The sequence below is a fragment of the Medicago truncatula genome, chromosome 2 (assembly GCF_003473485.1).
Source record: "Medicago truncatula cultivar Jemalong A17 chromosome 2, MtrunA17r5.0-ANR, whole genome shotgun sequence".
NCBI classification, from domain to species: Eukaryota; Viridiplantae; Streptophyta; class Magnoliopsida; order Fabales; family Fabaceae; genus Medicago; species Medicago truncatula.
In genome coordinates, this window is record NC_053043.1 from 42,724,250 (window position 1) to 42,751,638 (window position 27,389).

Below are 27,389 nucleotides of genomic sequence, written 5' to 3' on the forward strand. Positions count from 1 at the left end.
ATAAAGACTAGAGTTTTACTGATGTCTAATATTAATGCAATCTTTGCGCGAATGATCAGGCATCCTACAAACGCCGCATCTTCTCTCAGTTTCCACATCGTCCATTTCGGTCCTAATGCGAGTAATTGGTGGACGACCTTTCTTTGCCCTACGCATAGACTTGTCGGGAACCACCTTCAGTCCTTCATAATTAGGCCAATATGTCTGGTGGTGAACCACGTCGAAGTGGATGTTGTATACGGCGTATACACACTCATTCGTGAATTTGTTATCGACAAAAGTCTTGTAGTCATGACAAAAGCTAGAACATGCGGCAATGACATGTGAGCATGGTAGGTGTAACGCTCTGAATCGTCCACAATCACACCATTTATTTTGCAGGTCTACCTTGTATTCTCCCTTTGGTAATCCTTCTCTATGGTCGATGGTTTCACGGACGGAAAAGGTATACCGATCCCGATCAAACTGAGTGACATGATGACTGTTGGATTTAATCACCTCATTCCTCAGATATTTCATGCTGTTTTCTGAGAATGGCTCACCAGAATTTACCCTTGCCGCTGCCTCATGCCCTCTTTTAGCAAACAAGGCCGCCAACCTGTAATATGATGCTTTTACAATAGCTGTGATAGGGAGTCCTCGAATACCCTTATACACGTTGTTTTGTGACTCTACCAAGTTACTTGTCATATGGCCCCATCGTCGACCATCGTCATGTGATTGAGTCCACTTTTGTTTGGGAATATTGTCGACCCATGCTAAAGCCTTTCGGTCTGCAACAGCAATTTCAGAACGGTAATATTCGAATGTAGGGATGTTCATGGCGTAACCTGCATTGTTTGGGAAAAAGTTAAATGTGTCTTTTTAAACAAATAATATGTCGAATTTACGTGGAAAGAGATATGATTTTTACCCATGCCTTCAACTTTCTTCTTAAGTTCTCCATCCTTGAATGATCTCATAAAGTTTTGTGCAATGTGTCGGACACAATACACATGGCTTGTCGGAGCACCGTGCCATCCATTCTGTGGATCATCATACGCGCTCTTTATCGACACATGTCTATCAGAAATGAGGCATATGTTCTCCTGTGGGGTGACATGCTGCCTTAGATTCTTCAAAAAGAAATTCCAAGCCTCCTTGGTCTCGCCTTCCACGATTGCAAAAGCAATGGGAAATATCTTGTTGTTCCCATCTTGCACAACAGCTAACAACAATGTTCCTTTGTATTTACCATACAACCAAGTTGCGTCAATTTGGACAATGGGAAATATCTTGTGTGCTATATTGTTGTTGTGGTAGACTTTGGTGTTGACTAGAACTTGATGGGTAATTTAACTCAACATTAGATGTTGGATTCGTCATCTCAAACATAACATAAAGCTCTATATAGGACAAAGAACTGTGACTTTTATGTACGTTAAACATAAACTCGACATCGTCGTTATCTGTTATTCTTAACGCCTGGTAGTGAATTGTGGTAGTTCCAACAAACATGGGATTCCGGCATATAATTTCAGACACAACCATGTTATCTCCGAGACATAACTTTTTCACTATTCTTTTTTTGAGATGCAAGTAAGTACTAGCCATGCTCACTTTAAAACCTTTGGTATACTGACTTTGGAAAAAAATGCCGGATTCATTTTGTTTAACTTCTCCATTGTAGTACATAAAAATGTTTATATTTGGTGCCATTGAATGGTTTGATGTTAAGAAATGAGTAAGAGTATGAAGTAGAGTGGTGTGATACAATTATAATTATAACAGGTTCACCACTTTTATAAAATTGGGTAAAAAATAAAACGCAATGGCCAAATGCTTCGTCACGCGCCAGCACGCACCAGTTCATGGCATCACGCAGCTCCCACTTGCGGGGTCGGGCACTCACGCGCCATCTTCATGCCAGCACGCTACTCCCACTTGCGGGGTATTACTTACACGCGCCAGTTTAATTGGCCCTTCAGATATAGCTGGTCAGTACAAATAATGCATCTACCATGCACGTGATTTAGCATGGTTTGGTCATTTCAGTCAAAAAATTTATGCAGAAAATAATGCATTTTTTGCATGCAATGGTCATTTCTACATGCAATTGTCATTTCTACATGCAATACTGTTGAACAGCATGCCTCTGCTTTTACATGCAATTGTCATTTCTACATTTATTTGAACACTGTTGGCATGCATGCATTGCAGTAGTAACACGTGATTTCTTCACTTCAATTAAAATACGACACTACTATTTCAATTTCTTTACACATAGTTTAACATTACAAATACCACAACCTTATTCTTACTCTTTACTCTTTTTATATCAATCCTTTTCTTCCTTAATTCTTACTCTTTTTATATCAATCCTTTTCTTCCTTACTCACTCACGTAACAAATGGCATACTTGTGGTTGGAAAATGATCTTAGATCCACGGAAAAACACATCAGAAGATGGGTATATATGAATATTAATTTGTTAATTTTACTTACATTTTTTAAATTACTTATTATATCTTCTCTTTTTATTTTTTGTTAGGATGCAGAGGGTGTACCTCTTGTCACTCGTACACGACAACACATAGTACCAAGTCCTTTTATTCAAGATTATCTACGTCAAGCTGGATTTTTTGAGGTTTCTCAAATAGAGCGTTACAAAATTGATAGGCACATTGTAACCACTCTTGTAGAAAGATGGCGGTCCGAAACTCATACTTTTCACTTTCGAACGGGTGAGTGTACTATCACTTTGGAAGACGTCTATATGTTACTCGGCTTACCTTTTGGAGGTTCAATTGTTACGGCTCCTCCAACTCTTCCGTGGAATCTTTGTGCTCATTTGTTGGGAATAACTCCTCCGGCACACAAAACTGATGGTTTTACTCTCTCCTTGTCGTGGTTAAAGGATAATCTGGTCGATAATAACTTCAATGAACAATCTCCTCCAGAGGTAAAAATACAACACACTAGGAGGTACCTACTATACCTCTTTGGAGGGTTCTTGTTTCCAAATACAACTGGATTATTTGTGCACACCTCTTGGTTGTATTTGTTAATGGATTTTAATGAAACAAGAAAACATAGTTGGGGATCGGCAGTTTTGGCTTACCTTTATCGTGGCTTGTGTGAGACCTCACATCCAAATATAAAAGCACTAAATGGATGTCATTTCTTGTTACAAGTTTGGGGATATTGTCGGTTGAGTTATATCGCTCCGAGAAATGATAACCTACTCCAGTGGCCGCTAGGATTAAAGTAAGCGTGGCCAATTTTTTTTTTTATTAACCCACTCACATATTCTCGCTTCTTATTAATATTATTATTTGATAAATTAGCTACTAATTTCTTTATATCATTTGTTAGATGGACAGGTGTAGGTTCAAGATACTACGAGAATCCAAGCCATGATACTATATCTTACAGAAAAAAGTTTGATGACATACTACCACATGATGTAATATTTTAATTGATTTTTGAATTATGAGTTCATATATATATATATATCAAAATTGTTAACCTTACACTACAACTTCTCTCTTGTGCCAGTTTAAATGGAGACCTTACAAGAAGGTTCCATACAACCAGCCTGAAGACTATTGGAAATGGACAGCAACAACCTTCCTTATATGTTTTGACAAAGTTGAATGACATCCAACTGATAGGGTCAAGCTTCAATTTGGTTTGCCACAAGAAATACCCGGGGTCCCAAGAGACATGCGACAATTTCATACGGTGGACAAACGATTCAAGACGTGGTACCAATCAAACGGTTTTCGCTTTCCAGAAGAAATCTTACATTGGGACAACCGACAGAGTCATACTTTACCTCGCATGCGGCCAAGATCACTCACCCCAACTCATGCGTATATTGAGTGGTTGACAACCACATGCAACCCACGTCTAAGGATTTCAGTTGACACAAAACCATCAGATTCAGATCCAGACGAACAAGAAGAGCTGGAACATGAACCCGAAATTCACAACAACCAAACACCAATTCATGATGATTTTTGGGATCAAGAAATTTTTTCTCAACTACAAGATCATCAATCCCAACCACATACAACACAAAACATTCATGGTTCTGTAATGTATGAATTTCTCGCCACCCCCCAACAAAATGTCATCCAACCACCACCATATACCTCCCCGAGAAATGCATATGAGCCCCATTATGAGTCAACTTACCAACAAAATTCAATGCCAAATTATGGTTACAATGACCCAAACCAAGCTAGCACATCCAACACCAACTACTTCTCCTATAATGACTCAAACCAAGCTGGACCGTCCAACACCAATTACCCCCCCTACAACAGCCCACAATACCCAATGTACACCAACCAAAACTACAACCATCCACCAACACCAACAAACCTATTATTTCACTTCTCTTCGGCTTCGTTCAACGACAATGAACAATTTCTGGATATTGGATGGCAAACAAGGGAACACGATGTGTCGTTGTCATTGGGTTATGGTAGTCAAATACAATCAGCTACAGATAACAATGACGAAGACCAACATGACCCTCAAGTAAATCGCGGAAGAAATCGTCGAAGACGAGGGTGTGGGACGGCCGGGCATTTATAATAATTGTAGATATTATGATATTTAATTTGTTTATTATTTTTTTTCCTTCTTTTTTGTTTATTATTTTTTTTGTATTTAAAAAAAAAAATGGAACGCAAGTTACACTTGCAGGGTATTAAAAAAATTTTAAATATACCCCGCAAGTGGGGGTTGCAAGGTAGTAAAATTTAAAAAAAAAAAAAATCAAAAAATACCACGCCAATTTGACTTGCGGGGTAGTTAAAATTTTTTTAAAAAATTTTAAAGGTACCCCGCAAGTGGGGGTTGCAAGGTACCAGAAATTCTGAAAAAGTAGGACATTTATGCAATTTTTTGCAAAAGTGAAGCATTTTTGTATTTTTGGACACAAACAAGGGCAGAAAAAAAAAAAATTTCGTATATTTACTGCAGACGCATCTTCAGCCAGCCCATGAAAATCTCTATTTTAGAGCAGAATTAGCCACACAATCACATCAATCTTTTTCACATTTTTCATTCGGGATGACTTCATACTGTCATTGGATGAAGACAGTAAATTTCAAACCAAAAAAGTGAAATAATCCATAATTTCCATTGCCATAATTTCTGTCTAGTCGACTTACTCACAGTGGTACCACCAATCATGACTACTTTTACCTTAAACACCTAGTACAAGTACATGTAGCGGTAACGAAATAAGAAGAAACAATCACAGTTACACAAGTCACAACACTGCGTTTAGTTTAGTAGGACTTTAGGATTTTATTTTAAATTTAAAACTAGTTACAACGGGTTCAATAACGTATTCGATAAAAAAAAATTTGAAAGAAGAGATGTTAAAACGACGGAACATTGTGATTCATCATAAAATATATATGGACTGATTAAGAGAGCATATAATCAGTTTATGAGATTATGAATTGACATAATATTTAGGATGAAAACAATTGGAACCAATAAATGAACCAATGATGTTTGAATTATGATTACATATTATCCCAAATTATAAAATAGAGTGTTATTGTTATAGAGTTACCAAAAAATGATTGATACCCATATTTACATCAAATGAAATAAAGCAAAGAAGTAGCATCGGTGAGTGAAGATAATCTAGTCTAGGATTAGAGTTAAGGTGATCTGTTGAAAGTGAGGATCATGAACACCAAATCTTTATTTGGAAACGACTTGAACGTGCATATTTTTAGGTGGCTTCTCTAGATCAAAAATTAGCTTGTCACCTACCTCTAACATATGTTCTCGGCAAAATTTGAACCATTGGCCGCCTAAGTATTTTCGTAACTTGCTATCTTTGTCGTTATCAAGCGACACTTATACCTTTTTTTGAGCTTGTTTGTCGATGAGTGTGATTGTTTTTCGTGTTCCTTTTAGAAATGTCATCGATATCTCATTTGAGAAGTGCTAGGTACAAAACAAATTGCAGTGTTAATTAGATGTTATATATATATATATATATATATATATATATATATATATATAAGTACATTTCTAAAACATTTACCAAAGCATTATAAAGATTTGCTGTAGATAAAGAGCATGTTCTATTTTATTCAAGAGATTAGGAAAACAACATTACAATTAACATGATACTAATTGGAATCAATGAAGGAACCAACAATGTGCAGATTAACGTTATATAGTAGTTAGGTTTATAAAAGAGATTGTAAGTGTCAAAGATTAACCAAAAATGGATTTTTGCCAATACTTACATCAGACAGAATGAAAATAACAAATGGCATCCCAAAGTCAAGATAGTTTACGATTACAGTCCAAAGTGATACATCAAAATAGTAGAAGTTCAAATAGTTCAACAACAAAGATCTACGTTGGAACAACTCGAACGTGCAAGTTCTTCTGTGACTTTTCGAGATCAAAGATGAGCTTACCACCTTCTTCCATCACTTGTTATCTGCAGAAATTAAACCACTGCCCACCCAAGTAATTTTCATAGCTTGCTCTATCGGCAGTAATGAGGTGACAATTATATTGTCTATGTGTCTGGTCATCAATAAGAGTGATAGTTTTGCGCTTTCCTTTCAGAATCGTTCTTGACACCTCGTTTGGGAAATGCTAAACAGGAAAATAACTGCAATATTAGTCTAATGCATATTTACATGGATAAGATGTAATCGAATATAGTTACATATAATTTATAAAATAAAGGTAGCATAACTGATTTTAAGCTAAAGAAAATGTAACATGACTTCTAATTTATCTTCCTATAAAGTCTAGATAAATGCATGCATGTACATTATATGTACCCCGTTGACCAATTAACATTGTTGAAACAAATGGAAATTAAGCATCACTTCCGCATGTGCATATATAGCTAGCACCATTTGACATTGATGTCTTCGAACATTTAGTGCAACTCTCATAATACAATCCAAACTGGTTAGGATTGAATTTAGTTGTTTTCCAGATAGTGATGCAATATGTTTCCTAACACAAATTATGCACCTAAAATAAAGAATAATGCAATATGTATTTTTTAATTTGTGCGTAAAAAAACTCAAAGCATGTTTGTGCATAAAAAAGCAGACATTGACTAAGTTTATAAATTCATCAATTGGCCTAACCTGAGACAGTTTGGAAAAATCGTTGTACGAAGTACGTTGAGAAGAAGTCGAACTCTGACTTAAGTTCTAACTGAAGCTTTGACTCTGAGCTTGAGAAGTGTTAAGGTCACGACAACAATTCAAGAAACATGGTCAAAAAACAATTAAATCGAAATGTGAAAAATAGGTTACTCTAACACTGTATTGTGAAATCATAATGCAAACTTACTAAGTCTTAAACTTATCAACAACAGGATGATGTAGGTTGATGAGCAACCTCGAACCTGACCAATTGTTACATATATTTGGGTTGCCATTGACTACAAAATGGAAGCAAAGAACTCAAGGTAAATAGATGGTAAATGATAAAGCTACGGAGTATTTTTCCCATAGTGTTACATCAACTATATTCCTACTACATAAGGAAATACATTTCTCGGGTCTTTATCAAACTTATACAAAATTCTATCATCTGATGCTGACAAAATAGAAAATAATATCTTTTGTATTTAGCAATGTTTAGTTTTTTTGAATAAGAAAAAGATATGCATAGTTTGTTACGATATAAAGGTGTAATATATACACACATAATTTATATATATATATATATATATATATATATATATATATATATATATATATATATATATATATAAGATAAGCATAATTTTTTTAGGCATCTATACCTTTTTTGAAGAAAAGACATCTACAATTTTACTTTTAATTAAAATCAAAATTTTATAAATATTATACGCATTAGCGTAACAAAAAAACAGACACACATAAAGTATTACTCTAAACGCTAATATGTGTGTCTGTATATTTGCAAGGTTGAAGAAAGAAAATAAAAATATTTTGTATCATTAAATGATAACGTGAATAAAAATATTTGTGAGGTTGTTATAATTAAACGATATTTAAATTAAATATATAAGTGATAAAAAGATAATAAAATTTCTTTGAAAAAAAGGTAATAAAATTAAATGGAACCTCCTTTAAAAAATTAAATGGAACGGCTAAAAAAAAATTAAATGGAAGAAAAAAAACATATTGAAATATAATATTAGAAAATAAAAGAAAAGGTTCCCAGCGTGAGTTGAAAAGAGGTGCTTGTGAAATATATTGTCGAGAAGTAGTTTTTTAAAAGTAGCATTTAACAACTTTTGGCCAAAACTCATTCCATTTAATTTTATGCATTAGAAAAAGTTCCCTTTCTAGTAACTGAATTTGGGAGAAAAAATTGGAAAATAGTTAAAAATAAAAAAATTGGAAAATAGTTAAAAGTTTTTAAAAATATAAAAATTGGAAAATAGTTAAAAATGAGATAGCACTCAACCAAGCAACACTAAAAAAAATTATATGCATCAGCGTAACAAAAACGCAGACAGACGGCCATAAAATATTACTCTAAACAGATATAAGTATTGATTCTTTAAAAAAAAAAAAACAGATATAAGTATTGAGTACATCACTCATATATACAACAAATATTACAAAAAAATAAACGATATTCAAAAGAAAAAATACAAATATTTTATGAGTGATGTATTCAATTTATTTAAAGTTAAAAAATTATTCTTCTAAGTCAATGTAAAGGGTGTGGTTATCATGCATAAAGAAATCCTTATGCACCGTGCATAAATCTCAGCCCATTAACCGGTAGCCCAACATAATTGCTTCATACACTCCTGAATGAAACCAAACGCGGGACAAAACAAAACGAATCAAATGCGGAAACAAACTGAATCATCACCGTCGGTCATCATCATCACCACCAGAATCTTCAATCTCATCATCAACACCGTAATTCATCATCATCACCGTCATTCACCATCATCATCACCGTACCGAAATCATCATCATCATCACCATCGTCATTCATCATCATCACCGTCAATCAAAATTGTATATGTTAGTTGGAAATGATTTCAGAGTGTTGATTTGGTTCAATGACAGTCACAAATGTCCTTATTATAGTATGTTTTGTATAAAATTATGCCAAAATCATTTTGCTGTGGAAATGGTTTTTGTGAGTTGTACTCCAAAACCATTAGATGTATTTAATGGTTTCCAGCAGGTGAAAAAAACTAAGGACCTAAAGCCATTGCCATCATTCAATTTTGGATTGACACAATTGGAGGAGGAGGATATAAATGGTTTATGTGACTTGTACTCCAAAACCATTTTGCTGTGGAAATGATTTATGTGAGTTGTACTTCAAAACCATTAGATGTACTTAATGGTTTTCTTTGATCCAGCAGGGTGCATATTACAATCAAAAATAAAAAACATATGGAATTTTCTAACCATAACAGAAAATTTTCAAAACCATTCAGTCACCAACTTTGAATTCTTAGCAACAAAATCACAATTATCAGAAAAATTTCCAATTTGATTTCGACATTTTCTCAAACCAGATCCATCATCAATTTTCCCAATCAAATTCAAATCAATCCCTAATCCCTCCAACTCATTACTCCAAATTCCCCTCCTCTTCAACGCTGTCCTTTCACAATCAACTTCAATTGAACTTCTCTTCCGTCGCCGACGCGTGTAAACAAACAAAAGCGGCGGTTTTGGAAAATCCTCCACAAAAAACAACGTCATCTTAGACATGGTTTTTTCAATTTCAATCGTTGAATCATCGATTTCACCATTACTGAACTGAATCTCGTTCTCCAGGATTATTACTGAACTGAATCATCAATTTCACCATTACAAACAAAAGTTGGTGCTTGAATTCAAAGTTGATAGACTTAGGATTATTACACGTGTAAAACAAATCTGATGGTTGTGAAGTGTTTATGTAGGGTACATAAGAAAATGACTTATGCATAATAACTTTTGCCAATATTTATGTAGGGGAATCTTAATGCATATCCATTCAAAAATTAAGAGATGTTCATTAACAATGTGCACTTTTATATTTTGAAAAGAAAAAAATTACATCTGTATAATTATTTTGTGATAACTTTCTTTCTACAAATGCTTGTTCAAATAACACACTTTAACGTAAAAGGTGTACATTGCTAATCAACGTCTTTTATATTTGTTGCTCCATGTTGTAATAGGTTTAGAGTACTTCTTGTTCTCTTGTTGTCTATTTTATATAATCTTCTATTTTTTTTTTTTTTAAAAAAGTTGTTTGTCCTCATAATCTCAATTGTTAGAAAAGATCTCCAAAACATTTGTTGAAATATAACAAAAAAATTTCACATACACAACTTTTGACATCAGACATCGTATAAATATGTGTTGGATTTTGTTACTATTATTTCTCTCACTTTGGTTGGAAAACAAACTAGCTCGAGATGTTTTTTATATACGGTGTCGGTTTTGTGTGTTAAAATAACACTCCTCGAAATATAATGGTCATGCAACATTCTCAAATAATGTGGTCGGTTTTAGAATGTGTTTATTATGTGTGTGTGTGATTGAGGTTGGTAATTTCCTTCACAATAGTGCTATATGTCCCGAGTTAAAACACAACGAATTTATCTAAAAGAGTTTCTCACGTTAGATTAGTCCAAGGCTGAAAAAACATATGGTGGGATGCAAAAGAGGGACCTACTACAATAAACAGTGTATGGGAATCTGTTCGGGATACATTCGCGTCAATTGTGCTCGCGATAAGAAGCATTTTCCTTTCCTTCAAGGAAAAAATCTCCAATTGCTGGTCAAGGTTAAACATTCATGAAGGTATGTCATTTGGTTTGCTTCATGCTATGCAATAGAGATGAGAGCTAGACATGGGTATTGACAACGTCACTTTTGAACTCAATTCAAAATAATTAGTGGTGAGATTCAATAGTTAGGATCAATGCAATCCATCCAAACATTCTAAATCCTTATGCTTTATACCCTAGAAATACATTTTTGTTAAAGACATCTAGGCCTCCAAACAAATTAACTGATACTATTGAATTGACACAATTTCTTCCACGTCTTTTATCTTATTTATTTGTAACACTTTAATCGTCATTTATCTCTTTTGACACTTTCAAATCTTTTATTTCTATGGTTTCCCTTTATCTTTCTCTTTTGACACGTTCAAATTCTTTATCTCTAAAAATGCGTACAAGTTAGTCATTATTTTTTGTATTTTATTAAAACAACGCTGAGGTGGCTTGCTAAGAATTATTATTAGAAGTAATACTTTTATTTTTATATAACTTTTTTACTAAAAAAACCTGAAAAAAAATATCTTCATCTTTTTCGTATATTTATCGAGTTCAACATCATCTTCAAACCCATAAAACTTTATTATCAAATCAACATCCTAAATCTTCAAATTTGTAGTGGCTCAAGATCAAAATCCATGATCTATCATAAAAAAGAAACTCAACTAAGAAAGAAGAAGTTTACAACACATCTTAATCATCCAATTGTTGATGATTCGAAGTTTGCAACACATATCAAAATCTCAATTTAATTTCATCAATTTCCGAGTTTAAGATGATGATTAAAAGAGAAGAAAATTTGTAGGTTTGGTGTTTTTTGGGTTCTAATTCGAGCTACTAAGATTTAGGGTTTTGATTTAACTTTATGGGTTTGAAGAAGAAGATAGCTATAGAAGATATTTAAGATGATAAACATATAAAAATAAAGATGAAGATTGCTTGATTTCAATTTTTTTATTGAAAAAGAATATTTAAAAATCAAATTATTATTAATAATCCTACATGGCAAACCGCCTCAACGTTTTAAGATAAATAAGATAAAGAACAATTTTTTTGCTAAAAAAAAAGATAAAGAACCATTTCATTTGAATAAGTTTGCCTACTTAATACTAATAAGTTGATATTTTGCATAATTTCCATGTAGCTTAGTTGGTTAGTTGATTGAAGTGTGTGTTTGGTTTTCCATTTGCAACATACTAAATCACATTTTCCAATACGTTTTGTCGTGACTTTTAGAAATTCCAAATATTAACTTCTACGATAACATAATTTTTTGTTGTGATTTTCATCAAACTCCGTTTTGCAAACGTTGTATCAAATAGACACAATTTTTGTTTTTTTTTTTTTTTTACTCTTGGGTGGGAGACAAAGTTATGCATAAAACAAGCTGATTGTTTGGTTTAACCCGTCCTATGTAAGTAACTTCGATAATCTGTTGTTAAGCCAAGAGGCTAGCATTAGCCAATAATTATTCAAATTTAAATGAGTACTCCAATAAGAAAGATTTCATGAAATGTGCATGTTATTATTATAATAGTAAAGATTCATAGAAAAATCGGATGAAGACCTTCAATGATACTCTTTAATTTTGAACTTGAGTAAAAATTTAGTAAATAATTCTTACAAATTGGAATATACAAAAGTGAAATCATGTAAGCAGATTATGCGACAGAGAGAATCAGATATGGCCACATCCCCAAAAAAGTTGTATAGACTCAGAAAGGAAACATGACGTATATATTGATGCTCCTCCTATCTTTATTTGACATTCCAAATCAAATCATAATAATAATATAAAATCATATCATATCCTTTCTACTTTTTATAGTTCTTTATTAACTTTTGATATCATATTTTTTAAGATAGATTTTGCATATGGCAGCACCTGCAACCAGGTAATTTTCGACAACCAAATATATAAGACGGCTCTGTCACATAGATACACAGAGGTAGCAGTGAAAACGTACAGATAATGCTTCCTCATTAGTGTCTTTAATCATTAATTTCTTCCCAAATGGCTGCAACACCCATCATTCTAATTTCTAATTTTTAATTATTAAATCCTTGAATTATCCCACCATTATAAATATATGTGTCTTCTTCTTCACAACATGCATATTAAATTAACCTAGCTACGTATCTCCAATATTTATAATGGCTTCTAAGTTCATCTTTTCTTCTGTCTTTTTACTTGTTCTTTTCTGCTTGCTTTTTATCAAGGAGACTTCTGCAGGTTAATTAATCTTCTATTTCTGTTCTTTTTATTTCTTTTTTTTGAATAAGTTAAATTTTTTCATGTTTCTTGTTAAAGTATAATTATTCATTGTATTAGTATATATAATAAATAATTTATTTTTTACTTGTAGGTTGCAATACTGCATATGCATGCTCTTATGCTAATGGCGAAAGTCTCAAAATGTTCCAAAACAGGAAGGTTTGTCACACTATTTTAGGCTTCTAGCATAAATACATATATCCATTTTTTTCTATGAAAATAAAATATTTATTTTTATTATATATTGTGCAGATGCTGTCTGGTTTGAAGGTTAGTTTGGAAGGATCTTCAACCAAGATCAAGTATGGTGAAAAGACAGTGGTTGGAGAGTTGAGAAAGGTTCCTACAGGTCCAGATCCACTGCACCATCATAACATTGGCAACCCTATTAAGCCTGAAAACCCTTGAACTCATTGAAGAAAAACTAGTTTCTATGTTTTGGTCTAGTATTTGTTACATGTAGTCATGTGAAAATGGAAGTTTAAGTCTAAGTAATTTTGTTTGTTTTGTCATTTTGTAGAAACATGTAGCTTGTTAATTTCTGTTCTTTCTTGTGTTTATTAAGAAGTTTGTAAGCTCATTCAGTAGAATTTAATTTATCATCATCTTTTGGTATATATCTCTTGTTTTAAAATTAACAGAGGTTCCATGATTTATTTTAATATAAATAGATTGTGAAAGCAATTTAAGTATAATAATAATAATAATAAAAAGCGAGGAATTTTTTTTCTCTCAAATAAATACTCAAATTTTGGCCATTAAAATTGTATGACTGTATCAAATGTAGTTCACATTAATGATATTGCATAATGATACTCAAGTTGTAAAATTTTAATCAAATTTGTTCTTCCGTTGGTATTTAGAGTGCTAGAAATAACGTTATATTAGTACATCAAGGATGAATTTGAAACTAAGTGAGTAATACCATGTATGCATTTGATAACTAATAGATTCAAATAGAGTAACACATGTACCCAAAAAAAAAAAAATCAAATAGAGAAACATATTTTTAGGTACCTTTGTTTTGGCTAAAGCTGTGTCATTACCGTGTACTGTTTCGACTGATGTAGGAGAAGCGTTTGGGTTGCACGCTGCTCTCCAATGGTTGAGCGACATGCAGTTTGATAGTGTGGATTTTGAAACAGATTCTAAATTGTTTGCTGATGCTTTTCTCTCTGATAGGAACGACACATCCGAATTTGGCTGCATTATTTCTTCTTGTCGTTCGTTGTTCACTGCTTTATTTTTCAACTCTCGGGTGGAGTTTGTTAGGCGACAAGCCAACGAGGTTGCTCATGCTCTTGCAAAAGAAGCCACATTACTAGCTAGTCCCGTTGTTTATTTTGAGATACCCAATTATATTGAAATTATTATTATCAATGAAATACTATAAGCATGTTTTCTTAAAAAAAAAATGAATTGTTTTAGAATATTGCAAACGTAGAGAACTTAATTAGGTTGATGTTGAACCTCCACAACAAGGGAAATTTAACTTCTTAAGCCTTTGTACCAAACAAATATCTCCATTGAAGAGAAAAAAAATATACCCATAGAGAAGAGGGTGTTACTAAATTTTTTTGAGGTAATTATATATAGTTTTTTTAGGATATGATGATACAAAGCTGTTAGTAAATCTTGATAAAAAAAAAACTGTTAGTAAATGATATAGTTAGTAATGTGATTCATTTAATAATTTTTTTTTTTGATGTAGTGAGTTAAAAAAAACAAAGTGGTTATGAAGTATACCATTAATAAATTATAATTAACTTAAGGCTTTTTTTGGTTACAATTAACTTAAGGCTTTGTAACAACATAGATTACTATATTTTTAATTTTAAAAATATTATAACAACACATATTAAATTTGAAGAATTAAGAAAAATTCTATGGTGAAGTCATGAGAATGACTTTTCTGGTGAAATTAATACTATAGCATCAAAAGTGTTGCGAGTAACACCTCACTGTTTGTACAGTGACATCAAAAGTTCAGTCCTCATAGTATCATCAATTCATCAAATTAACAAGAATACACTTAATCTAATTTTTTATCCTACCTTGTTTTAAGTGTAACACCCTACAAAGTGTAACACTTAAGACTATCACATGATACCAGCAACTCTGTTTCCATGTTAAAGATGCCAACGATAAAATAGTACCGGTAAGTTCAAGATGTTGCAAGCATTATTAAACATTAAAATTAAAATTAGCTTTTTCAAAAAAGTCAATTTCATGAATGCACCATAGAAGCTCCCTTAATATAAACCTTCCAAAACCCCTCAAAATCCTCCTCCAAATTTTTTTAGTTCCCTCAAATGAGGAGGATTTTGTATAATGAAGAAAAGTTAACCTCCCAAAGCCCTTATCTCCCATTTTTCTTTATTTCTTCAACTTGTTCATTCCTTTTTTTCCAAGCCTTCCCCTTTAAACTCGCAAGCAAAGTCCCAGTGTATATGTAAAAACTCATCCAAGTACTTAAAAAAGAGAGGTTTTATATTCTAGAAGATCTTAGCCCTACAATTTCTATGAGTAAAAACAACAACTAAGTCTTACGGAGGTTCCTTTTTCCACCAAGTGTGTTCGTTTATATGGATCAAATTAATTACACTATAACCATAATGGTTTGTCATAAACCATATTTCAGTTCAACTCATTACGTTTTAAATATTTTATAATAGTTTTTCTAATATATTTTTTTTAGGTTTTCATTTGTCTATTTTGATCTGATTATCCTTAATATTTTATAATCGCTCTTTTGTATAATGAAGAATCAATAGATCTCTTTACATGCTCAAACAACCTAAGCATATTTTCCCACTATTTTTTCTACTGTAGATGCTACCCTGATTCTTTTTCTAATATCATCATTTCTAATCTTATCTCATTTAATTTTACCACATATCAAACGTATCATTCTACTTTTCGCTATGCTTATTTCATTTTCATATTGATTCTTCACCATCAACAATTTGAAGGAGTAACATGAGTATTTATTTGTTTTCTCTATATTTTTTAGTTTTTCAAATCTGTTTGTGTTTTTTTCTGTATTTTGGTTACAGCTAATTAACGGATTGGACAGAAACAACGTTGACATGATGTGTTTTTAGCTTTTTTCGTCAGGATACTACAAAAATATACTACTCTATATACGCAGAAGATTTCCTTCAAGTCTTGTAATAAATAACTAACTTGAAGTTTCTATTCTCAAATGTGTTTGCTCATGCTGACGTTGGGTAGTAGGATATGAAAGCAATCATTACTACTTGGGGGACACAATTTAATCATTTTTATTTCTTTAAAAATCACCCAAGTATCTATATATTTGCAACATTCCAAAAGCAAATTTGGCATCATCTTAATTAAGAAAATGTTAATTGAAAAAAAGTTGTTATTTGAACAATTATCTTATTCACAACTTCTGGGACAGTCATAAATTTACAAAGAAAATGAGGTATTGAAAAAGAAAATTATCATAAAAGTTGTAAAAAAATTGTTATAAAGATATCATTTTCCTTGAAAAAAATCAAATAGTCCAATTTTCATAACACCGAACTCATCAATTTCTATAAAAACTTACTATTTAAGGTTGTCGAAGAGTGCCCTTATAAAAACTTATTATTTTATTTTTTTCTGCAATTAAAAAAGAAAAAAAATAAGATTGTCCCAAAAGTTGTATAAAATGGTTGTACAAATATCATTATCCTTTAAAATATAGTATGATGAATTTTATATTTTGTGTATGTTAAACATTATGGAAAATGCTAAAGAGTGTTATTATGATTCTTGTTAGAGAAATTTATATAGAAACATTCTTGTGAGAAATGGTGAGAAAACGTTGATTCAACTTTTTGAATGTTTAAAAGACGAGGAGTGTTATTTGAACAACCATTTGGTTGACAATTTATGGGACAACCATAATTTACAAAGAAAAAATATGTTACAAAAATCAAAGCAACAGAGAGATAAATTAAAAAAATAATGTGAGTATGAAAGAGAAAGTTGTAACAAAATATGTAAGGTTTCTACTTTTTTAATTCTTAACAAGTGTCCTTGTTAGCCAGACCCAAATATTATTCTATACCACTCATTGAGGATCACTTTTAGGATGCACAAATGCATAAATTGTCTTTGATGCGCAAGGGTAATTAAGCCTTTGATTTTAGGCTAATTAAATCTAAGGTGGGCGAGTGAACTAAGTCTCCCACCATGAGTGCGTTATGTGAGTCGTTTGATGAGTGAGGTTATGAAGTAAATTTCCCTAATGGCTTCAGTAGCTCATAATTTTCAAAAATCGTGTTTCTTCCCTCTTCTGCTCGTCAAAAGGTGATTTTTCATTGACCTAGGTGTCTAATATATATAGGCGAATGTTTCCCATAATTTCAAGAACAGTTGGCCCGCGATGCAGAGTCTTCCTGTCGCGACGCAAGTTGAGATGAGAGTTAATACCTTACATTTTCTTTAGATCCCATGGCATGCAACTTATAGTACATGACACAAGTTGATGCGAGACTGAACATGGCTAATTCCCTTGAGATCTTGCAACGCGTAGCGCATAACATACATCACAAGCGAGGCCAAGGCTAGGTTAAGCTATTTTCTTCAATCCTTGTTCCATTTCTTCTCACCAAAACGTCTTTAATGATTATACCCCAATAATCAATCATGATAAACTTGTAAAAAGCATAGCACAGTCACAAAGTTGTCTGATTTTGGTGGATTTTCATGGTTTCAAGGTTATTTTCCAGTTTTTTTTTCCTGTTCAAGACTTTTTATCGAATCATTTATAAAACTCGACTAACATACAATCTCACTTGCTACTTTAACTCTAAATTGACTCAAAGGAGCCAAAAACCCTATATGATTTTCTGTCATATGTAAAAATGGTCATGTCAAAGTTTTTTAGTTAAAATTAGTCATGGTCAAAATGCACATGAGGGGCTACTAATTATAAAAGAAGGTGAAAATGAAGAGGGTGAAACTGAAGTAAAAAATACAATTAAACTTAAATATAATTAGAGACATATGGATACTAGTCATTATTTAGGTTTTTTTTGGATGTTAAACCTCATCATAAAAAAGTACCCAAAAATGAGAGGAGGAACAAAATTTTCAATAAAGTTAAATCGAGGGACCAAAAAACTAGTTTTTTAAAAAGGGGTCGTAAACTTCATTTATTGTTTTTATTTTAAATAAGGGAATCAAAAGTGCATTAATTTTAGTCTATTTTTTATTGTAATAAATGCATTTTTCACCATTTAATTTTTTGTGCGAATTCAATCCCGATGTCAAAAAAAATAAATTTGTGCGAATTTGTTCCATGGCAATAAAAAATTTAAAAATATTTCAAATATAACAATATTATAGAGTCAAATTAATTAGAATTTACTCATATTTCAATTACAAATGATGATTTATTTTGAATAAGAACATAAATACTTGAAGGATCATGAATATGGCTTGAAGGAAATATAAATAGTTGAAGGAATCATCCCCAATCCCCCGATTTATGGCATGTTTTTAGTTCCAACAGAGTTAATGAGTCTATTGTGTAATGGGTTTGGACCTGAAGAAACCATCCTCGCCCTTCCGATTTGTGGTTTGTTTTCATCCTCAACGGAAACACTGTCGCTATTGTGTATTGGGTCTGGACTTGTAGGAACCTTCGTCAATCCTCTGATTTGTGATTTTTTTTCAACCCGATAGGAGTCAGCGACATTCTTGTGTATTGGGTGTGCATATGGAGGAACCTTCCTCAACCCTCCGATTTGTGATTTGTTTTCATCCTCAATGGAGTCAATGTCGCTATTGTGTATTGGGTCTGGACTTGAAGGAACCTTCCGCAATTCTCCAATTTCTGTCTTTTCCCCATATTTGATTCTTGATGACGATGATCCTTGCTTACCAACCTTTAAAAATATAACTTTTGTATTTCAAATTAGACAAAGTTTTATTTTAAAATGTCGAATATGCAAAAATATTTTTATGAGTCTTTAAAAAGAAAATATTTGTAATGTCATCTTCCTTTGTAAGATTTGGAAGAACAAAAGTATGCCATTTCTTTGTACTAAATTAATTAGTTAAAATATAAACTGTTTTTCAAAAATAAAAATTAATATGTAGACAAGCCTATAACAGTGTGACAAACCTTCCATTTTCCTATCTTATTTAGACTTTCTCCATTAGCATCAACGCATGCATACGCAGAACTGCAACCTGCAAGTAAAGAAACATTTATTTATCATTAATGAAAAAAATTACTCAATAAACACATGTTCATTTCTTGTAACCAAGAAATATATGAATTTGCAGCAAACAGAAAAAATTGTTCATTTCTCCAAATTAACGTTTTCTAGTACCTGTTTATTTCTACAAAGATTTTATTGTTGCTAGCTACTGTCTATTATTTATTATATGAATGCTTTATAGTCCAAAAACTATGTACTAACATGAAGTAAACAATGCTAAATAAACATGAATAAAACCTAGCAAAATACAAACCAAGTTTTTTTTTGAAAAAACTAAATGTGAGAAACGGAGTATAGAAATAGAATATTGACAAACCAGAAGTCTCCCTTATAAGAAGCAATGAAATAAGAACAAGTATAATGACAGAGGTAGGGATGAATTTTGACGCCATTGGAGTAGAAGAGAAATATTAGTGGTGAAGAAGACTAATGCAATGCACGTAATTATAGTCATGTGTGTGATTCAAGGATTTCAAAGAAATGATTAAAACATAAATGCACATAATCTTGTTATCAAATGGTGGGGCTGTATGTGTGTGATTGTTGAAACGCGTGATTTGAATGTAAATGCATATCTGTCTTTAATGAATGCACAATGATTTTGTACTTAGATTTTGTACTTGACATCTTTAAAAAGTGATAATTTAATCTTCAAGTTTTGTGCAAACCCTATCTAGATCGTTCAATGTTAGGCTGATCATAAGACGAATACGGTCAAATTAGGCCACTATGATGTAGGCGAGTTTTCTTAGTAATTTATTACTATTTTATTATTTAAGTCTATCTTTATTATTATTTTTTTCTTTTCAGTTTGTTATTTTTAGGCTCATTAGGGTTTGTTATTTTCCTATTTAAGCTTAACAGATGTAACCTAAGAGGCATAACTTTTATTCAATCAATAATACTTTAGAGTTTTTTCCTCATTTTTTGGTGGATTCCAAAACCCTATTTTCACAAGTTTGTCGCTTGCAAACTTGTTCTTTTCAATCGAGGTTTAGCGCTTGCTAGCCTACGCTTCCGTACTGCGTCAGTTGGTATCAGAGCATGTTTCTCATGTTCTTTTGGGAGATCAACCGGTTAGGAGGGCATATATTGACGGATTAGCTGCGACCATCAAAGCTGTGGCGGATCTGATGACGGCGTTATCCTCAACAACCACGACTCGAACGGTGGTGTTGACGGCTAATATTGTCAACATCAACAATAACAAAAATCAAAACATGATATGTGAATAAATTAGGGTTTCACGTGGTGGAAACAATCGAAATATTGAGTCGGTGTTGCAAAAGGAGACTTTGACATTCAAATCGAGCGTTGCACTTGACAATAATCCGATTTTCGGATCTTCGTTGTTGCAGGTTTATGTAGATGATATATTCGATGGAGTTAGTGAAAAAACTGTCGGTCTTGATGATTTATTAGATAAGATTGGTGGATTGCATGCACCAAGCGCTAAAAGTTCCATTAAAAAAAAATAGCATGATTTTGATGACTTCATGATTGGGTTTGGTGGAAGCAGCATATCCAATAATGGGAAAGCAAGCATTGAGAAGAATAATCCTCGGAAACCAACTGCCATATCTCATAATGATCCGTTTTTAGTATTTGAAAGCACAACATCTTCAAAATCATTCCTGGACTCATTAGAGCAAATCACTAAGAATGGTTCTAAACATACAAGTGGCAGCTCAACACCTCCCCATTATCGAGGCCTTCTCCCAAGCCAACGAATGTTTCAAACTCAATCAACAGCTCAAGTTTATCATCATCAATAGATGAGGTTGAGAACTTTGCCAAGGGCCGAGTGTAGAGTAATCCTAGTAGAAAAGCAAATGGCATAACATGTGTGCAAGAAATCAATTCAGCAAACCAAATATTCAACAACAAATTGAAAGGTCTTGTTAAGTTATCTACGTAAATTCTTATGGTATTTTTCAAGATATTATAAGTAACCCTTCAGCTTATGGTTTTAGTGTTATAAATGTTGGATGCCGTGGAGTAGGAAGGAACAATGGTCAAATTACATGTCTACCAATAGTGCACCGAGACATTAAACCAAAGAACATACTTGTGGTTGTGGATGACAATATGGAGCATATTATAGCTGATTTTGGCACTGCACTACGCAAGAAGCAGTTTGAGGATTCTGATTAATTTCATAGGTTTCATAATCACTATTTCTCGTGTATCACAGGTTCCATAAATTTCAATCAATAGGATCTAAGAGGGTGGTCTCTTATTCATTGGAAGAGTCATCATGCATGGAAGCACTTTTATCAGAACAAGAACTGGGAGTCGAGTTCTTCATAGATGGAGGAGACTCATGTAGGAGGGTTTCCTTAGTAATTTATTAGTATTTTATTGTTTAAGTCTATCTTATTATTTGTTTGTTTTATTTTCAGTTTGTTATTTTTAGGCCTATTTTTTTGTGGTGGTCGGGGTTTAAACCCTAGACCTTGCATATCCTATTCATTGTCCATACCAACTGAGCTAAGCTCACGAGGAGGACTATTATTTTCTTATTTAAGCTTAAACAAATGTAGCCTAAGAGGCATAACTTTTATTCAATCAATAATATTTTAGAGAGTTTTTTCTTAATTTCTGGTGGATTCCAGAACCCTATTTTTACAATTTTGTCGCTTGCAAACTTAATCTTAATCTTTTTAATATAGGTTTAACGCATGCTAGCCTACGCTAGATTTAGGGTGAGTTTGTTTGAACTTAAAAAAAACAATTTATGTTAAAACAATATCTATAGATTTTTTGTTGAAATTTAAAAAAAAAAATTAAACTATTTCTGTTTGCATCTATAAAAAAAAAACTTTTTTCCTACCGAATTAACCCTCTTAATAGACACAATCCGGCCACAACACCCAAACTTGTTCCGTTTGCAAAGTGTTTTTGCAGCATTTCAAAAGCCACTGTCAAATACAATGATCAATCAAAATAGAATATAGAATCCTTAAAAATTTGAACAACTCTCATAACATAAATTCCTTTGTTTCAACCTATTAGGGGTTTGGTTTATTAACGTCATGGCCAAACCTCATGAACTCAAACCATTATACGCAACACTTCTCAACAAATGTTTTTCCTCGAAAAACATAAACAGCCTCAAAATAATCCATGCACGCACAATTCGTTTAGGTATTTCACACGATGATTTCATTCGAACCAAACTTGTTTCTTGCTATGCTTCATGTTCCAAATTGCACCAAGCAAATATTCTTTTTTCATTCACAAATCGCAAACCCACTTTCCTCTACAACTCTCTCATTAGAGCCTATTTATCTCTCAACCTATTTAAAGAAACGCTTTCGCTATTTCGCGAAATGAGGTTGTCTTATAAACCCTTTGATTGCCATACTTTGCCGCTTGTGCTAAAATCTTGCGCTGGTTTATCGGCGTTAAGGCTTGGGAAACAAGTTCATGGAGCTGTTTTGGTAAATGGGTTTGCGTTAGATTTGAAAAATTCTAATGCTTTGATAAACATGTATGCTAAATGCGGGGAGTTAGAGTTTGCGCGCAAAGTGTTTGATGGAATGTGTGAAAGGAATGAGGTTACTTGGTCGACGATGATGGCGGATTTTGGAATGCATGGTAGGTTTGAAGAGGTTTTTGAGATGTTTAATAGAATGGTGGAAGTAGGAGAGAGGATGGATAGTGTGAGTTTTACGGTTGTTTTGACTGCGTGTAGTCATGGCGGGTTTGTCGAGAAAGGGAGGGAGATTTTTGAGATTATGAAGGTGAGGTTTGGGGTGAAACCTGATGTGAGGCATTATACATGTATGGTGGATATGTTGGGGAGGGTTGGTTTAGTGGAAGAAGCAGAGAAGTTGACATTGAAAATGGATGTTAGGCCTGATGAAGCTTTGGTGGGTGCTTTGTTTGGAGCTTGTAAAACTCATGGGAGGGTTGATGTTGCTGAGAGAGTTGCAGAGAAGTTTTATGGGACAGAGCTGAGTGTTGTTGCATCCTCAATTTGAATTCAATATACATGATGTTTTCTCATAACAAGACAAGGCTATATATAGACTATAGTTCATTCTTTTATATCTTTCTAGCATATGGGACCTATCTCATCATGGGTGCTAGAAAACCAACCGAGGTTTTAATTTCCCTATAGCTACATGTAAATGAGATGATAACTGTTGGTGTAAAATTTTTCTCTTTCAATTTCAACTGCATCATTTATTTAAGAATATAGTTTTGTTACTTTAGTTCTTATTTAACAAATTGTAAATTCCAACATAGTAATAAAGATCTAGAGATTAATGAGTTAGATCAAAATATAGTTTATGATAGAACACTATAACGTAATTTGATCCGTGTAGCTGACTCCATTTAGTGGATAAGACTTGGTTTTTGTTATTGTATTCCAGCATAATACATTTACCACTTAAAGTTTAGACAAGGAACACCATTAACATGTTGCAATCAGTCATAAACATAGTCTACTGAGATAGAAGAAAAGGATTGGAAGAGGAAAGAAAATAGAAAAATCGAAAAACGGAGGGAGAAAAAATGAAAATTTGAGATAAGCAAATAATCAAACACACACGCCAGTATACATAAATAGAAATCTAGATAGAGACATTGTCGCTTGTAACATGGATAAGCAAACTGTGTTTTTTTTTTAACAGTATGATTTTTCTACATAATTCATATAAGATGCAATAAAAATTGACTATATACTTTTTGCTACATAACATGAGGAAAAGTTTAGGTCTTAATGTTTTTAATTGGTACATTTCAGGTCTAGTGAATGAGTTATGTAACTGTGCACTCAGTCACAAAATTCAATCATCAACATAAGATTCTTTTCCAGAGAAATCAGGAACATAGCCATATAAGTGCAGCTCAAAAGACAGAAGCTCCAAGGCTGAGTAAATATAATCATTCTCTTCATGATATTTATCACCGGACACAAATTTATGAATGCCAGAATCAATCTCAATGGAACTAAAAGCTAGATTCTTTTGTAAGCCACGTTCTTTCATTTCCCTCCTAACCTTGCTCGCACCATCCCATTTTCCAACAGCAGCATATATGTTAGAAAAAAGCACATAATTTGAATCTCCACCAGGGTACAATTCAACTTGATACTTCATCACTTTTTCAGCCAATTCAACATCCCCTTGAGTCCTACAAGCTGCAAGCAATGACCCGAGCACCACTTCATTAGGCATCATAGGCATTTTTTTTATCACATCCCAAGCCTCCTTCAACCTCCCTGCTCTACTATAGAGATCCACTAAGCAACCATAATGCTCAATCCTCGGCGAATTTCTATGATCTCTTTTAATGTCAGCAAAGATTTTCAGTCCTTCGTCAATCAACCCAGCATGACTGCACGCTGTGAGTGCACTCGTGTAACTAACTCCATTCGGCTAGAACCCTTCCTTCTTCATTGAACGAAAGAAACTCAAAGCCTTGTCAGCAAGCCCATTAACCGCAAAACCAACAATGATCGAATTCCACGACACCAAATTTCGCTGACTCATTCCATCAAACACTTGACGAGCAAGCTCTATACACCCACATCGCGCATACATATCTATTAAAGAATTCAAAACTTTAACATTATCCCTAAACTCTTTCTTCATCACAAGTCTATGAACCCACAAGCCAAGACCAAGTGCACCCAAATTAGCACACGCGGAAATAATCGCAATAACAGTCACAAAATCTGGCACAACACCAGCCAGCTGCATTTCTCGAAAACACTCAAGAGCTTCTTCATAACACTCTTTCTTAACAAACCCACCAATAACCACAGTCCAAGAAACAACATTCTTCACAGGCAATTTATCAAACAGTTTAAGTGCATCATCAACATCACCATTTTTCATATACCCATCAATCATAGTATTCCAAGAAACCAAATTTCTAACACCCATTTGATCAAAAACCAATCTAGCATAATCCAATTTCCCACATTTGGCATACATGTCAATCAATGCAGTACCCACCATCACATCATTCATGGCAAAGCCATGTTTGAAAGCGTGTGTGTGTAATGCAGCTCCAAAGGTGATGCTGGTTTTGGAGGGAGAGTGGGCACAAGCAGAGAGGAGAGTGATGAGGGTGATGTGATTGGGTTCGACTTCGGCTTCGAGCATTTGGATGAATTCGGAAGCTGCTTTGAGGAAATTGTTATTTTTGCAGTGGTGAGAAATTGAGGATGTCCATGATACGGTTTGGTTTGAGTTGGGTTTGTGTTTTAGAGAGAGTGTTTGGTTTTTGTTGGGGTTGTTTGGGGGAGAAAATGTAGAGGGAGGGTGAATTTGTGGAGGTTGTTTTGGAGGGTCAGGGTGGTGTGTTGGGGTTGCAATGCACGTAGTAAGGATCATTCTTCTCTCAATCGTGGTGGTAACTGATTTTTGGTTGAGTACCTATATCAAAATTGCTCAAATTGCTCTGGACACATAAGATATAGCCGAAAAACACTCTTTTGGGTGGTAAATGTTTTTCTTTTGATTATATCTTGAGAATTACTATTGACACATTTGGTTTGGCTGAGACACACGAGTAATTTACTTAAATGTCCATCGGCAGTTAACTGTCGAAGTTTTAGAAAACCGGATGCAGTTAACTATCGAGGATTTCCTCAGCAGTAAACTGCCAAAGCGTCCTGAAGCCAAGACAGAGGCAGTAGCTTCATTTCCTGAACCTGTAATGTGTTTCAAACACAAAACACAACATATGTACCTGTTTTTTTTTTTTTTTTTTTTTTTTTTTTTTTATGCATAACGGTTCAAATGGCAAAACAAATATTGGCGCAAATGCACAACTTAATTAAACCAACATTTTTATACCATTAAACAAAGTAAAATATCCCATGAAATTAAAAGTAATGTCATCAAAATACAAATATACTAATCAATGTCATCAAAATACCAAAACTAAAAAACAAGTCCTAAAAAACAAACTACTACTACTGGTCCTGGTCCTGCTGGTGCCTCCTCCTCGGCCTCTAGCCTCGCCTCCTGGTCAAGATCAGCGAGATCTGCTCCCAAAGATGGCTCATGGCCTGAAACCACTGCTGAGGGGTCATGATCATGTTCTCCTCTTGGCCTAACTGCGCATCAGCGTAGGCAACAGCGCCACTAACCATGTCATAGGTGTCAGGCGAGCTTCTCGTCTCCTACCGCTCCCACTGTTGTGCAATGATCTGCTCTTCAATTGCTGGCCTCGGAAGATCTCCTGGAAGAGGTGGCAAAATCTGAGGGCGAGACACCCGAGTATACCATAACACATAGCCATCCGTCATCCACCATGTCTGCTCTCCTGTCTGCTCACCCCAATCGGCCGCCTTAAGCGTGTGAGTGCGGAAGTCGACGAATGCCTTCACAAACTGAGGCGGTGACAGCTCTACAACATCGGTCGGATGTCTGGGGACGGTCTGGACGTATCTGTACTGCCTCAAAACCCTCTCGGACAAGTGACGGTACACCCTATGAACACCGCACATAATCCAACCTGAATACCAAAAAACCTCCTCAAAATCATGGATCTCCCTGTGCTCTTCGTACGACCTCCAACATACGTCATCAAACTGTATACGATCAAGCAGTGACCGATACGTGACCCCCTCTCCGTGACCCTTCTGAAGCTTCCACCTCGCCGCAACCGGATAGTTTTCCATATGGTCAATGTTGGGATTAACACTGTAAAAGCCAGGAAAATGCGCGAAAAACCATGTCTGCACAAACCAAACAAATCACATTTATAAATTATTATGCACGAAAAAATATAACAAAAAAATAAAAGTTAAGGTTCACATTTATAAGTTTCTTCTAGTCAGCAGTGTCACGCTCCCCCCAAGAACTCTGTCTCTAGGCCTACACACCTCAGCTAACTCGCGGTATAGGTATGCGAGTGTCATCCCTCCCCAGGAATAATTACGCATCCCCGCGTAGCCCTCCTCCATGGTCGTCAGATAGACCAGCTCGATGCGTTTGTTGCTTCTATCACCAAACAACAAGCATCCTACAAGATATAAGAGATATGACTTTACACAAAATGTTTGAACCCTCTGCAGCTCCTCCATCTCCTCTGCATCCTCCGTATC

The 27,389-nt window shown here is 33.9% G+C and overlaps 5 protein-coding genes across 5 annotated transcripts; 3 read left to right on the forward strand and 2 right to left on the reverse strand.

Annotated features, from left to right (window-relative positions):
• Positions 1 to 15: 15 nt before the first annotated feature.
• On the reverse strand, positions 16 to 1,530 carry LOC120578412 (uncharacterized). Its single transcript, XM_039831115.1, has 3 exons — positions 1,323 to 1,530; positions 914 to 1,222; positions 16 to 830 (listed from the first exon to the last, which is right to left on the reverse strand). Exons 1-3 carry the CDS (start codon positions 1,528 to 1,530, stop codon positions 16 to 18), a joined length of 1,332 nt encoding a protein of 443 aa, XP_039687049.1.
• An 859-nt stretch (positions 1,531 to 2,389) lies between these two features.
• On the forward strand, positions 2,390 to 3,399 carry LOC112419449 (protein MAIN-LIKE 2-like). The gene is made up of 3 exons (XM_039831116.1): positions 2,390 to 2,449; positions 2,531 to 2,941; positions 3,355 to 3,399. Exons 1-3 carry the CDS (start codon positions 2,390 to 2,392, stop codon positions 3,397 to 3,399), a joined length of 516 nt encoding a protein of 171 aa, XP_039687050.1.
• A 9,362-nt stretch (positions 3,400 to 12,761) lies between these two features.
• On the forward strand, positions 12,762 to 13,650 carry LOC112419039 (protein CLAVATA 3). The gene is made up of 3 exons (XM_024775787.2): positions 12,762 to 13,031; positions 13,165 to 13,232; positions 13,326 to 13,650. The coding sequence occupies exons 1-3, from the start codon at positions 12,953 to 12,955 to the stop codon at positions 13,479 to 13,481; spliced, it is 303 nt and encodes a 100-aa protein (XP_024631555.1). The 5' UTR covers positions 12,762 to 12,952; the 3' UTR covers positions 13,482 to 13,650.
• Positions 13,651 to 22,175: 8,525 nt separating this feature from the next.
• On the forward strand, positions 22,176 to 23,491 carry LOC11417525 (pentatricopeptide repeat-containing protein At1g06140, mitochondrial). Its single transcript, XM_003596829.4, has one exon. It carries the CDS (start codon positions 22,351 to 22,353, stop codon positions 23,299 to 23,301), a length of 951 nt encoding a protein of 316 aa, XP_003596877.1. The 5' UTR covers positions 22,176 to 22,350; the 3' UTR covers positions 23,302 to 23,491.
• Positions 23,492 to 23,883: 392 nt separating this feature from the next.
• LOC112419508 (pentatricopeptide repeat-containing protein At1g05750, chloroplastic-like) lies at positions 23,884 to 25,753 on the reverse strand. The gene is given in 1 exon segment (XM_024777448.2): positions 23,884 to 25,753. A coding segment is annotated over 1 exon segment (1,554 nt). The 5' UTR covers positions 25,669 to 25,753; the 3' UTR covers positions 23,884 to 24,114.
• Positions 25,754 to 27,389: the final 1,636 nt, after the last annotated feature.

Coding starts and splice junctions, on each gene's coding strand:
- LOC112419449 (XM_039831116.1), top strand. CDS start 2,390: ATGGCATACTTGTGGTTGGAAAATGATCTTAGATCCACGGAAAAACAC. Junction 2,450..2,530: donor AAAAACACATCAGAAGATGG/GTATATATGAAT, acceptor ATTTTTTGTTAG/GATGCAGAGGGTGTACCTCT. Junction 2,942..3,354: donor ATGAACAATCTCCTCCAGAG/GTAAAAATACAA, acceptor ATCATTTGTTAG/ATGGACAGGTGTAGGTTCAA.
- LOC11417525 (XM_003596829.4), top strand. CDS start 22,351: ATGGCCAAACCTCATGAACTCAAACCATTATACGCAACACTTCTCAAC.
- LOC112419039 (XM_024775787.2), top strand. CDS start 12,953: ATGGCTTCTAAGTTCATCTTTTCTTCTGTCTTTTTACTTGTTCTTTTC. Junction 13,032..13,164: donor TATCAAGGAGACTTCTGCAG/GTTAATTAATCT, acceptor TTTTACTTGTAG/GTTGCAATACTGCATATGCA. Junction 13,233..13,325: donor AAATGTTCCAAAACAGGAAG/GTTTGTCACACT, acceptor TATATTGTGCAG/ATGCTGTCTGGTTTGAAGGT.
- LOC120578412 (XM_039831115.1), bottom strand. CDS start 1,530: ATGGTTGTGTCTGAAATTATATGCCGGAATCCCATGTTTGTTGGAACT. Junction 1,223..1,322: donor TGAGTTAAATTACCCATCAA/GTTCTAGTCAAC, acceptor GTAAATACAAAG/GAACATTGTTGTTAGCTGTT. Junction 831..913: donor GAAGAAAGTTGAAGGCATGG/GTAAAAATCATA, acceptor CAAACAATGCAG/GTTACGCCATGAACATCCCT.